General features: G+C 35.5%; 1 protein-coding gene across 1 annotated transcript in view; it reads right to left on the bottom strand.

Annotated features, from left to right (window-relative positions):
- Positions 1–13,519, bottom strand: part of COL4A5 (collagen type IV alpha 5 chain) — a 420,087-nt gene extending 406,568 nt beyond the window's left edge. The window contains exon 1 of the mRNA XM_058291987.2: positions 13,103–13,519. Coding sequence (XP_058147970.1) covers positions 13,103–13,183 — 81 coding nt within the window. The 5' untranslated portion in view covers positions 13,184–13,519. The remainder of the gene's footprint in view (positions 1–13,102) is intronic.
- Between the last annotated feature and the right edge of the window lie 1,217 nt (positions 13,520–14,736).

Below are 14,736 nucleotides of genomic sequence, written 5' to 3'. Positions count from 1 at the left end.
TATATGACAACGTGGATGAACCTTGAGGACATTATGCTGAGTGAAATAAGCCAGACTATGAAAGGACAAATATTGTATGGTCTCACTAATATGAACTAAATACCAAAAATAAATATATTGGGTTAAAACCTAGAGAATATGTTACCAGGAGACAGGATGAGGGCTAAGAAGAGTATTGATGCTTAATATATGTAGAATTTTTAATTAGCTTGACCGTAAAAGTGTGGAAAAGGATAGAACTGATGGTAACACACTCTAATGCATATAACATAACTAACATGGCTGGTTTATAAAAGGGATTGTGGCTGAAATGTTAGAAGAAAGCTAGAGAACAATCTAGAAACTGAATAACATAGTGAACCTGGTAGTGGATGAGGACTGTAGTTAATTGTCCAGATCTATGAACCTGGTGGGGGATGAGGATTGTGGTTAATCGTCAGTTTTATGAACTGGAACAAATGCACATCACTATTACAAGGTGGTAAAAATATGGTGATGCACTGGAAAAATACAGTTAAAGTAACTTATGACTATAGTTAACAGCAATATTGTAATATTCTTGTAGCAATGTCAAAAAAGTTACTTTATCAATGCTAAGGGTCAATAATGGATTTTTTTTTTCATTTGGGCTAAAGAAAACATCCAAAAATTTACTGAGTTAATGATTGTACAACTTTGTGATGAAAGTGAAAGCTACTGAGTGTACACTTTGGATGAACTGTACAAGGCATGGGATTGAATAATACAGTGAACTATGTGGTAGAGGATGATAGACTGTGGTTAACACTATAAATGGAAAAGCATTCTGTCATGAACTATGTATTGAACTATGTACAATACTAATATATGGTGTTAATAATAGGGAGGTGTATAAAAATACCAAATGTAAGCTATGAACCATAACTAGTAGTAACATTTTTGATAATTTTCTTTCATAATCTGTAACAAATGTTCCACAACAATGTAAGGTGTTTGTGGAGGGGTTATATATGGGAATTCTGCATGTTATGCATGATAACTTGTAAGCTCACACCTTCTCTAACAAAAAATATAAAAGCAAGTGCTATACATACATACAATGGAATTTTATTTAGCCAAAAATAGGAATAATGACATTCTGATACATGTAACACCATCAACCTTGAAAACATCACATTGAATGAAATATGCCAAAAACAAAGGGGCAAATATTGTATGATTCCATTTTCAAATCAAATGGATTACAACTGAAAGTGGGAGGATTGCATCCAGCATCCAGGTGGAATCTGAGCCTCCTCTTGGCATAGAGGTGCAATAGACACAACCAATCCAATGTCCACATAGAAAAGGTGGCATTGGATTGAGAAAAGTGGACATGATGGCTGATGGGTATGGGGAAAGGCAGGAAGAGATGAGAGGTGGAGGCGTCTTTGGGACATGGAGCTGCCCTGGATGGTGCTTCAGGGGCAATCACCGGACATTGTAAATCCTCACAGGGCCCACTGGATGGAATGGGGGAGAGTGTGGGCCATGGTGTGAACCGTTGACCATGGGGTGCGGGGGTGCCCAGAGATGTACTTGCCAAATGCAATGGCTGTGTCATGATGATGGGAGGGAGTGTTGCTGGGGGGGGGGGGGGAGAGGTGGGGTGGGGGTGGTAGGGTTCAACGGGACCTCATATACATATATTTTTAATGTAATATTATTACAAAGTCAATAAAATAAAAAAAAAATTAAAGACCTAAAAAAAAAAAAAAAACAAATGGAGTATATTCTGCAGGTTTTTGGAACTGTTTGAGACCTGTGACCCGTATTTTCTTTCCAATTTTCCCCTAAGGTAATGGGAATGTTTATTCTGTGACTGCCCCTCATTTGTAGATTAAAATCAGATACTTGTTGTCAATTTCACAAGTCCACAGCTGGAAGGTAATTCTGTCCCACAACAAACGATACCTATAGCTCAGTTAGATAAGACTTAATACTGTTATTGAACTAGTTTTAGGTTTTTAAAATATTGTGATGGAATGAATGTATTTACAAATGTAAGGAACATGTTTTTTGGGGATCCACAGGGTGAAGTGTGTTAGTTTAAGGTGTTTATGGCTTTAGAGCTAATCCATTTCTGTGGGTGTGAACCTATTGTAGATAGGACTTTTTATTAGATCACTGCAGTTAAAGGATTTGATTTGTTTACTTCTGGAAGGCATGACCCAGGCTGGGTTTTAATCCTCTTTTTGGAGTCCTTTATAAATGGTCTGAATAGAGAGACAGAGAAGAGACAGATGCTCCGAATGGAACACACAGGTGCTGAGAGAGAAAACCATAGACAGAGTAGCCAGAACCTGAAAGCAACAGAGCCCAGAGAAGAAGGCAAAGATAGAGACAGAGGTTACCAAGGGTGGGGGGATTGGGGCGATAGGGAGTTACTACTTAATGGCTACAGAGTTTCTCTTTCAGATGAAAAGATTTGGTAAAGGATGGTGATGTTAATATCACTGACTTGTACATATAAATATGGTTAAAATGGGAAATGTTGTGTTGTATATGTTACTACATTAAAAATTACTTTAAGGAATGGCCTATTGATAAGTGCAACAATATGGATAAATCTTAAGTGCATTATGCTAAGAATAAAAAGCTAAACTCAAAAAGTTACATACTGAATGATTCAATATCTATGACATTCTGATAAAAATAAAATTATGGGTACAGAAAATACATCAGTGATTTTTAGGAAATTTAGTTAAGGGAAGAACAAATTTTTTGAGGTGACAGAACTATTATGACTCTTGATTATGACAGTGGTTACAAGACTGCATGCTCTTTATCAAAACTCAGAACTGTACACCAAAGATAATGAATTTTACTTAGTAAAATAAAAATATGACTATAAAAAAATTACAATGATATGGAAATACACATGCATTAACATGGCTAAATTTTAAAAGAGGACCATTAGATTTTTCATACATTTGCAGAATGTAATGGTACAACCACTTCAAAAAAATTTGGCAGTTTCTTGGAAAGATAAAAATACTTATGATACATAACAGCTTTATTTGTAACAGCCTTAAACCGAAAACAACTCAAATTTCCATAACAGGTGAATGGAAAAATAAAGTGCAACATATTCATTTCATGGAATACTATGAAATACATCATGACAAAAAATGAATTATTATTGATTCAAACCACATCATGGACGAATCTCAAAATAATTATGCTGAGTGAAAGAAGTCAGAAAAATAAGTGCACAAGAATTTCTAATTAGATTGATTGTAAATGTCTGGAAAGGAATAGGGGTAATGGTAGCACATTATTTTGAGTGTAATTATCAGTGCTGAATTATGAATGTAAATGTGGTTGAAATAGGAAGTTTCAGGTCATGTATGTTACTAGAAGGAAAGATAGAGGAGAAAACATGGACTTGTATAACACAGTGAACCCTGTTGTGTTTGATGAGTGTGTTTAATAGCACAAATATAAGAATGTTCTTTCATGAATTATAACATGTATGTCACTATTATAAGGTGTTAATAATAGGGTGGTATATGAGGAAAAATCCACCTAATGAAGGCTATGAATCACTGCTAACAATAATATATTAATATTCTTTCATCAATTGTAACAAAGGTACAATACCAATGCTAAGTGTCAGCAATTGGGGGGCATATGGGAATGTTGTCTTTTCTATATGACTTTTACACAAACATGCAACTTCTCTAATTAAAAAATTAATTATTTTAAAAATTATGCTAAGCGCTACATATGGTATGATTCCATTTGTATAAAATGTAAATGTAAATAAATCTATAGAGACAGAATTAGATTTGTGGTTATGTAGGAGAAGGAAAGGGGAATTGAGAGACTGCTAAGGGGTATGGGTTTTTTTGAGTAATGAAAATGTTTTAAAATTGATTGAGCATGGTGATGAATACACAACTCTGTGATTAACATTGAGGAGCACAGATTGTACATTTTGAATGTATTATATGGAGTGTGACTATATCTCGATAAAACTGCTTAAAAATAAGTACACATACTGTATGATTCCATTTACATAAAACTCTAGAAAATGAAATTAATCTATAGAAACCAGATCAGTGATTGCTTGGGAATGGAGTACAGGGATAGCAAGGGATGGGTTACAAACAGACAGGCATGAAAAATCTGTTGGGGTGTTTAAATATATTCATTTTTTAATGTAGTGATGGTTTCACAGCTATATACATATGACACAACTCATCAAACTGTATTCATTAAATATGTACTTTGCTGTATGGCAATTATACCTCAAAGTTGCTTAAAAATTATAGAGGCAGATTTCAGCTCTTGAAAAGAATTTTTCTTCTAACAGCCAGAATAACAGAAAGTTAGAGCTGAAAGAATCCTCATGGTTATTGCTGACAAGGTAGCATCGAGCTTCTATTTGAACACATTCAGAAATAAGCCACAGTCCAGTGTGTTTTACTCCCATTACTAAATATCTTAAGAGAAAATTCTTAATATGGAGAGTTCCTGTAATTTGGTCCACGATTCCATGCCTTGCCTCTTGGTATAATCGAAATAAATCTACTCCCTAAATTCAACATTCATTCAACAAATAACTACTTAGAGCTATCTATATACAAGGAACTAGTTTCTTTTCTGTGGTCAATTCGAAGATATATAAGACAAGGACCCTGGTTGTATAAGTTTTCCAATCTAATACCTAAAAATAACCAACTTTAGCTCATTGTCTTTATTCACCAGTGTCTCCTCTGCTATGTTTTGTACAGCAAAAATGTTTCTGACTTAGCAGTTAGATCAAAGATGGTAGCAAAGATGAGTACAATTTAGTATTTCCATTTTCTATTTAGTATTTGAACTGCATTCACTAGGATTAATAAAATTACAAAATCATGTTTTCAGCTCATCAGTCCCTAAACCAATGTAGTATACTGGAGAGAGGACTGGAGCAAGAGTCCGGGAAAATTACTTCTATCTCTGCCTCTGCATCTAACTAGCTGCATGACCTTTCCTTAATCAATTATCTTCCCTGTAAAACAATGGAATTGGTCTTCCTAGTGCAGTGGTTCTCAAACTTTTTGGCCTCAGGTCCGTTTTAGAAATATTTAAAAATTGTTGAGGACCTCAAAGAGCTTTCATTTATGTGACTTACGTCTAGCTATATATACTATATAAAACATCAAAACTGAGAAATATTTAAGGACTTATTTATTCACTTATAAGTAACAATAACAAACACATTATATGTTAACATGTATAATATATTTTTACCAAAAAAATTATATTTTCCCACAAAATAAAATGAGAAGAGGGGCTATTTTACATTGTTTTGCAGATCTTTTTAATGTTTGACTTCATAGTAGATAGCTGGATTCTCTTACCTGTTTCTGTATTCAATTTGCTAAGAGATATTATTTTGGTTTAAATATATGAAGAAAATCTGGCTTTACACGGTTATGTAGTTAGAAAATGGATTGTCCCATAGCCTCTTTAGATAATTGTGTATATTATTTGGCATGACCAAAAAGTCAGCAAGTTAGGTTAGGAATCTTGAAACCTTATCACTTAATATTTCATTCTCTATTATGTTAAAAATAATTGTTCTACCATGCCCTTTAAATGGATCTTTTACCTTTGGAAAAACTTGGTTCAGTAAGTCATAAAGAACTTCCAAATGTTGACATATTTTATTATATGATATCAAAAATAATATGTTAAAACAAAGTTATCAAAAATAAAAAAATGTTAAAATAATAACTGATCTCATTAAAAGGTCTAGGATTTCGAAAGCTGTGAGGTTCACAGTGGAAGATCCAAGTTTTCCAAATTTCTAATTTTGACTTAAAAATTCAGCTTTTCATTGGCAGCAAATATTTCTAGTATATTTCCTTGAAACAATAGGCGTTTTGTTCAGTTAGAGAAAATGTTTAACAAATAACCAAGTCTGAATAACCATAGTGGGTCTCCACTACTTTTCAAGGAAAAACGTTGTTCTATGCAAAAAGCAGCTAATTCAGTTCACAAATCAAACAATTGCTCAAGTGATTTTCCTAGAAACAACCATCTTACTTCCACATGCAGAAGTGCTTTAAGTTTACTTCCCATTTTGTCATGTAGAATGTTAAAAGACGTGTACTCAAGGATTGAGATTTAATAAATCTAATGCTACCTCAAAAGCATTCTTAAGTAAAATGGTTTCTTTACCCTAAGACTGTGAAGAATACAGTTACTATTAGTACAACTTGGTAAACTGCACAGCAGTTTTACCCACCATCAATGCAAATGCCAATATAGTGAAAAAGGAAAAACAGTCTTCATATTATTGTTAAAATAGTTTTGATACCGTAATACCCCTAAAAGGATCTCCAGTCTTCCCATTATACAAACTCAAAAGTTTCTTTATTGTTTAAAACAGTTGAAATAGTGTTCTCTACCACTCACGACAGAGGCAACCTGATGTAAGTAGACATGATTATGCCTATTTTACAGGCACAAAAACATTTATATTAATTAGACTGAGATTATGGACAGAGGTGGAAGGAACTCTCTTCCTTTAGCAAGTTCCTAGAGGTCTAATATATGCAGAATACACCAAGCAACTTTTCACTAGTGTCTCCCTCTTAACAATGAATGCCACCCTTTCCTCAAAGTTCCAGTATCTCCTTCAGTACTTCATTAATGTCATAATACCATAATAAGCAGTTCTGGAAATAAGCTAACCAGTTCTGCTAACATATAGGAAGAATGTTATTAGACTGAAATATAAGATAATACAAATTCCTTAACAGAATTTCTTAGTCCTGTTTTATTATTCATTGTCAAAAAACTAACTCCATTAACCAGATTATCACTTGCTTATATATGGTACTTAAGTCTCTCTACACATTACAGAGCAAATCTATTGCTTACATCAGATTCAGTAAAAATAAAAAACAAGTTAAAAATTAAATTTAGCAAAAGTATCTTTCTCTTATAACATTTGCCTTTGGTTGTCTTTATTAGCAAATAAGAAGGGATTTAAGGTTCCCATTTCAACAAGATAGGAGATATCATTGCAGAGTATCCTTTTGGTTAAAGGCCAGCAGAAGTTGCTAAAGGAACAAAGAGAAGTTGGTCCTAGAAAGATAATGAGGGTAGATAAATTCAAGTATTGATGCATAAAATGAGAATTTGGTTTGATAAAATGAAAGGAATCTTTGTATCAGTTTTCACACTAAACACTCCTCTCAATAAAACTTCAAGAATTACTGCTATTAATATAGCCTGTGCATAAATTCAAACTTATTCTATATCCAAGTATGCCTAGAAAACCAATTGAAAATTATAAACTCTATAGGCTTTGGATATCCAGGGAAGATGCAAACCAAATGTGTTAAGCTTACCTAAAATATGGGGGATTCACATTAAAAGCTCACCTGGAATGTGAGGAATTCGTGTTAAAAGCTTACCTGGAATGTGGGGAATATATGTTAATTCAAATTTACCTGGAATGTGAGGGGTTCATGTTAAAAGCTTACCTGGAATGTGGAGGATATGTGTTAATTTAAGCTTGCCTGGAGGAAATAACCTATCTAATATTCAGATAAAACACTTGAAGAAACTAACAAAAAGTCCTTTTGCATATAAGCACCATTTGACTCCTCACTCTTACATCCTCTGTATTAAAGGGCCTCAAAAATTCTATTTGGTGCTTGGTTTTTATCAGTACAAGAGTCTGCCGAGTCCAGCCAGTCGAAATAAATCTTCCTTTTCAGAAATCTCACATCCTTATCAGAATTCTCATGTCTCACATACACCTGACTTCTCTCTGCTACAACACTATTAAAAGAAAATCTGTATAAAGAAGATCTAGCTAAGTGAACGGGAGTCAATTTACCCTATGTTATTTATAAATAATATATTTTCCAAAATTACTTCTGTTCCATGGTTGCTATTGCCAGAGAGGGATGAAATGATGGAATGATTGCATTTTAAAAGAAAGTCATAAAAGGATAAGACCCAATCAGCCAAACAATTAGCAATCAACTGAGTATCAATTCCATAGTCATTGTAGTAAATAGGGGGAAAAAAACATTAAGACTGTCTTTTAGGCTCTCTCATACACTACAGGTAAAAACCATTCTGGAAAGTAATTTGGCAAGAGTAGATCCTAATCATTCAGAAGCTTCAAGTTCAGTTATTAAAATGCCACCCGGAAAAGCCATTTTGTGATTTTACTGAAGAATATATTTGAATTGCACAAGCTACTAGGCTGGTAAACATGCAATAAATAGTCATTTAACTAGTGAGGAAACACAGGGATAAAGTAAAGTGGGAAAGGTACAAAATGTATGGAGGGCCTCTCCTTTCATATGTACTTACAAGTCTAATTTCTAGGAAGAGGAGATGGAGCAGAAATACTTTCAACCCAAGGTGGGAAAATAGATTAGCAATTATTTGGGGAAATGTTTTAGAGTATCACTGGGTAAAGGCAGAACACAGAACTAGGCAGACACAGCTATTTAAGTGTAACCCTGATAGGCAGCTACAGGGCAGGGGCTAATGAACAGGATGGGAGAGAGGGCAGAAAGGGCTGCCATTTCAGATGCATTGACAACTCTTCTAGGAGAAGGGGCATTTCTGTGGTTTTGGAGTTTGTTAAACCTTTGTTATAGAAGGAAAAGATCAGTGCGTGAGGCATTCATGATGGGTAGGCTCCACCTTCTTTCCACGGGAGAAATGTAGGGAGAGGCACTGTTCCCAAAATTAAAATCTAAGCTCTTGAAGATGAATGGCCAGGATATAAAATTACCATTAAAATTATATCAAAAGAAATAGACATAAATTATATGGTATAGTTACAGCAAAGAATTATCTACCTATAGGGTGGAATATCATAAGCACTAAAACAAAAGTTAGCTATCACAATTTATCTTTTGATATACTCATTCTAAATGTCAGGGTCTACTGCATGTATCAAGGACTTAAAAAATACTGAAGACCTTTAACCCACTAATTCCCGATGAAGGTAGGAGAAGTAATAAAATAATAAAAAATACATAATAAGAAATGTTCATGAGAGCACTCCTTATAATGGTTAAAAACTGAAAATTTTTTAAAAATTCTATAAATGTGAACAGATAAATTGTGTATAAAAAGAAATAACAACAAAAAATATATATATAAATGCATGTACAAGATTAAATATATAGATTGTAGAGTGAATAGAATTAGATATGATGGGTAAGTGGATTGGTTTAAAACTAACCAAAACTTTGCATCCAGCATCCATGTGGAATCTGAGCCTCCTCTTGACATAGAGGTGCAATGGACACAACCAATCCAATATCCACATAGAAGAGGTGGCATTGGATTGGGAAAAGTGGACATGGTGGCTGATGGGTATGGGGAAAGGCAGGAAGAGATGAGAGGTGAAGACGTCTTTGGGACATGGAGCTGCCCTGGATGGTGCTTCAGGGGCAATCATCGGACATTGTAAATCCTCACAGGGCCCACTGGATGGAATGGAGGAGAGTATGGGCCATGATGTGGACCATTGACCATGAGGTGCAGAGGTGCCCAAAGATGTACTTACCAAATGCAATGGATGTGTCATGATGATGGGAACGAGTGTTGCTGGGGGGGGGGGGGGGGGGAGAGGTGGGGTGGGGGGGTGGGGTTGAATGGGACCTCATATATATATTTTTAATGTAATATTATTACAAAGTCAATTAAAAAAAAAAGAGTTAGAGGAAAAAAAAAAAAAGAATAAGACCAAAAAAAAAAAAAAACTAACTAACCAAAACTAAATCTTGTAATTGAGCATGTTAAGCAAAGTGTACCACCTTACACATGCATCCTTTTTTTCCACATTAGACAAGTTCCTTGAAAATTCGGTGTATTTAAAATCATTATAGAACCTGAGTAATTAAAGTAATCATGAGGCAAATCTATTTTCAAACTAAATCATCAACCACAAATTATAGTTGTTTTATAAATCCAACTTTTATATATTGTGATTGCATAAAACCATACAACCTATAAGAAACTATTGCTGTTTAGATAGTTTTAAAATTATCTTTCTCTATATATAGTTATATAGCTAAAACTCTGATCTTCTGAATCTAAACCCAAATCTCTTTCCATTCCTCCATGCTACTTCTCCTAACATTGACAAAAAGAAATGTAATCCCATTATCATTTCCATTTCACCTCCTGTGTCATAAAAAAGTAGCAAAGATCTCAATAACCTGAATAGCAAATAAATGTCTATAGACCACATACAAAGGAGACAGTGTAGGACAATCACTAAGGGCAAAGAATCTGGGTTAAAACTTCCTGGATTCAAAAGTTCCAGTTCAACAATTTATTATCTATGTGATTTTTGGCAAGTTACTTAACCTCTATGTTTTATAGTTTCATCACCCATAAAATGGGTTTGATAATGGTATACACTTTACAGATATGTTATGAAGATTAAATGTGATAATGTATATTACCGTAATATTAGCACAGTTGCATGGCACATAGTAAACACTCAAAATGTAAGTTATAATGATAATACTGATGACAATGTCAAAAAATTCTTGTTTTGGGCTATTCCATGGCCACAAGCCACACTCCTATCCTTGATGAGTTCTTGCCACTGGTCACTAAGGAGATAGTATGTTTAAATGAGAGATGCTTATCCACTCTACTGCAGAAAAGAAATTCCTAACATTTACATAGTAGAAGTAGTATAATTTTATACACCACACCCATAAATCTAAGTACAAGTGCATATCCTATTGACAATGAGTCAATACAGATATACCTTTACATAAAAACACAGTATTTTCATCACTAGAAATGATCTTTCTAACTTAAAGCTGCCTTTTTTTCTCTTATTGCTAACCTTTCAGCATGAAAGTTACTTTATTTCACCTAAAGTCAAAATCACTTACGTATCTGTGAAATCCCAATAGTTTGGGATGGCTTCAGAGATAAAGAACTCACCTTTAAATTTCGAAAAATTAAAGAAATTTAAGTTCAATTTTCTTCCTGATTTAAAAGCCCAAATACTCAACACTTCGGTCAACAACCAGCCTCATTCCCATCCAGTTTTACTTTGGAAAAGGTCACCAATATCTCCAGTACTAGTTCGGAAAACAGATACTATTCATATTTTTGAGATAATTAAAACATTCATGTGACTAGGATATGGATGTATGGACTAGGCAAAACAAGCCCTTGTTTTATTAGAGGCACAATAGACTAATGACAGAGAAATGGGATATAAAATGTTCTTTAAAAATTACTTAGGAGCAAAAAGGCAAATACTTCATGGTATTTTCTGTAACTTTTTTCATGAAAACTCACTCTTTAGTTTAAAAGTTCAAGAAAACAAATTTGCTCCCAAGTTTTGTCAATCACAAAAAAGAATCTAATTTTTAACATAAATAGATTTAATGTAAATTGAAGTATAGTGTTGCTATAAATGTCAGTATGATTGGCATCTGGTGCACATTTATTAATAGCAATGTCAGAAAGAAAAAATTTGAGAAATATCAACGTAATATAAATAAAATATTTTCCCCTGGACTAAACACTATAAGCAGTAGGCACCAAGATGTTTTTAAAATCAATTATTTTCAACAGCACAATTGCAGTTGTATCCCACAGTCTGTAGCCCTACTGAATAGCTAATTCTTAAACCACTAAAATGCCGTGCATCTAAAAAGCAATTTTAAATCATTTATCTACTTTGATGTAGGCAAATTATGGCATGCACAATTTAATATATTTGATATGCATGTTTTTTGCAGATTTGCCACCATAATTATGTTGCGCTTACAGTAAGTATGAACGTTATTTTTCATACCTTGGTTTCACACTTCCTGGAGGTTAGAAGTAAAGCAATGTCATTTAGAGGCACGCTGAGTGCCATGGAGAAGATAGACAGCTAACTCAAAAGAAAGTAGATTCAGATAAACTCTAACATAGCAGCTGTAAATAAAGAATAGTCACTCAACCATGTGAAGGCCCAAACCATGATCTCATATCAGTGTATTTAAATACGACCTATTCTGATCACTCAAATAAAATATTTAAATCATTTGTCATATGGGTATTCTTTATAGGTTAAGGGAAATTAGGGATGATGGGATTCAGACTGGAGAACATTTTCTCTGACAAAGTCATTGCCAGAAAGAACGTGGGTAGGACTACCCAAATACCTTTCTAAGAGGTATACTAGAGTTTTAATCCTTCGTTCCTAACAGCGAGTGGAACTTTTTATTTATCATTTCACACGTAAATCCTCCCTGACACCCCTTTAAACTAGAACACTCATTCTCCTTTGAAAACACAGAAGTCATTTCCTTTCAATAGGTGATGGGCAATTGCTCAATTTGTTCAGGTGCCTTAGTGAGTTTAAAAAAAAAAAAGAAAGAAAGAAAAAACCTAAACAAAACAACAAAGACCCATAACTTAAAAAATTTTTAAAAAGACGCCGAATATCTGAAACCTAAGGACATGTGTCTTTACCTCACTCTTCTCGGCAGGTTACCTTAGCTTTTGCAACAAGTACGTTAAAAGGAGGGCACTGATTTCTACAGCGGTTTTACTGACTGGAGGTGGGGCGGAGGTTCACGTTGCCTAAGAATGTACCAAAGGAGAACTTCATCCACTTAATGACTTTGAAACATTGGATTTTAAAGAGCCAATATATCAAACTATAGAAAAAGTTTAGAGAGCACAGGGATTGGGTATACGGAGCGAAAAGTTTGACCCGCAGGCAGGAAAACACCCCAGGGTGGAGGGTGGCGAGGAAAAGCGAGGAAAAGTTTTAAATACACATCAGAATTTAGTGAACCAATAATACCCACCCCGGCTCTGCTCTTGCCCCCAAAGCAGCTACCTGAAGGAAGCAAGCAGCCCTATATTTAAACACTTAAAGCTCTCCCTTGGACTTTGGAAAGCTTGAGTTACCAGCGTTGTAGATATTGTTTCTTCCTAAACAAGGCAAATTTGAATTCCCTAGCTAAAGCCGAGGAGAAAGGAAGGTAAAAGAACAAAAGGTGACTTCAGGGTGAGGGTAAGGTGATGGAGCGGGGGAAGGGGATGGGGGGGTAGGTGGGTGGAAGGAAGGACTTACCGCAGCCTCTGCAGGCTGCCCCAGAAGACTCAGGGCCAGTAAGAACAAGCCGGCAGCCAGGCAGACTCCATGCAGTTTCATTCTTCTCCAGCTTCCGCAGCTCGTTCAGCACCCGCACGAAATCCCCGGCTGGTTCTGACCAAGTGACATAATCTTGAGGGTTTACTGGGAGAGAGTTACAGCCAGAAAGGGACTGCAAAGGTGTCCCAATTATGCCGTTCGACTTGGGTGCGAAGAAAGCAGTTTTTTAAGAGGGGGGGCGGGAGTAGACGCTTTTCTTCTTTCTCTCCTCCCCTTCGCAAAGCCAATCTCTCAGGAGCACTTATCCCTTCAGTCCAGACTTGCAAACTTTTCCCCTCACTCAGGTCCTACAAATCTACTTTCCTCGCTTTCTTCCCCCGCGCCGCCCCCTACCCACCAGCTCTGGGGAATTTGAGTATCACTCCGCCACAGCTTTAGTGTGTAGCGGCAACCTGCGAGGGAGTGACGCTCAGTTATTTGTGGGAGGAAAACTTCCAGACCAGTTGACTGAACACCATGAATCCAACAGGGAAGCTTTTCTATTTGTTTACTTGCACCTTCTTTTGATACTGCTCTCTCCCCTGCCCAGTCCCATTCTCTCTTTGGAATGAGCACCAAAGTCAATTACAAATAGACCTGAGCTGGGGCTTTTTTTTTTTTTTTTTTTTTTGGCGGACGGATCTCAGGAGACAGTGCTGTTGTTAATCATTAGATACAAATTTTGGTCCCTGCTGTCTGGGCTGATGGTGTTCTTTGCCTTCCAACTGCTAGGATGGCAGAATATTTATATCCCAGCAGAAAGTGTGAAAATACTAGAATATATATAATTTTTAAATGTCATCTAACTGCAGAAGAAACTGCATAGAAGTGTAGTATATAGAGGTGAATATGCTTTGGGGGTTATGTGCATTTAAGATTTGGGGACATCTTTTAATGCCGCTACGTTGAATGCCATAAGTAATATTTTCCTCTTATACTAAAACATAATAGGTATTAACTCTCCTGATTGTGCTTCAGAGGGACTTGAGGAAAGAAATTAAATAACGTTAGTGCAATTTTCCTTTAAATTAACACAAATACATATTTATATGGCATTAATGGCAGTTGAATTGATGTCTCCCAGATAAAGCAGAGTTAAACATTAGTTCGGTAATTCTGATATGTGACTTAAAAGAAGTGCCAGTAGACCCAGAAAACTCCTTATACGGACCCCTTGGAAGAACTTTCTGAGATTTGCTGAAGAATTCTTCAGAATATTTCTGTTGTCTCAAACCCTAGAATTTATCCCTTTAGAGGCTTTCAAAGCTTTGGATCTGTTTCATGGGGCCCACTCCTCCATAGGTTCTACACAAACTTAGAATAGATTTACAACTCCAGAACCACCACCACCACCCCCATCCCCAAGAGTTCCGTGTGTAATTAGAATAAGTGTTGTGCTAATTTTTGGTCTGTGTGAACTAGCACTTTTGAGTCCATCTGTCTCTTTAGTTGTGTGCCTGTCTATACATGTGTAACAATTAACAGACATTCATGGAATTGTATGGTATGTAGTTGCACATGTCTTGGATATTGGTCAATACGGGCCAGTGCGTGAAGCTGTGGAGATAAGTGGT

The sequence above is a fragment of the Dasypus novemcinctus genome, chromosome X (genome assembly GCF_030445035.2).
Source record: "Dasypus novemcinctus isolate mDasNov1 chromosome X, mDasNov1.1.hap2, whole genome shotgun sequence".
Lineage (NCBI taxonomy): Eukaryota > Metazoa > Chordata > Mammalia > Cingulata > Dasypodidae > Dasypus > Dasypus novemcinctus.
The sequence above is the reverse complement of the archived record's forward strand: the minus strand, read 5'-3'. Positions and strand labels throughout refer to the sequence as shown.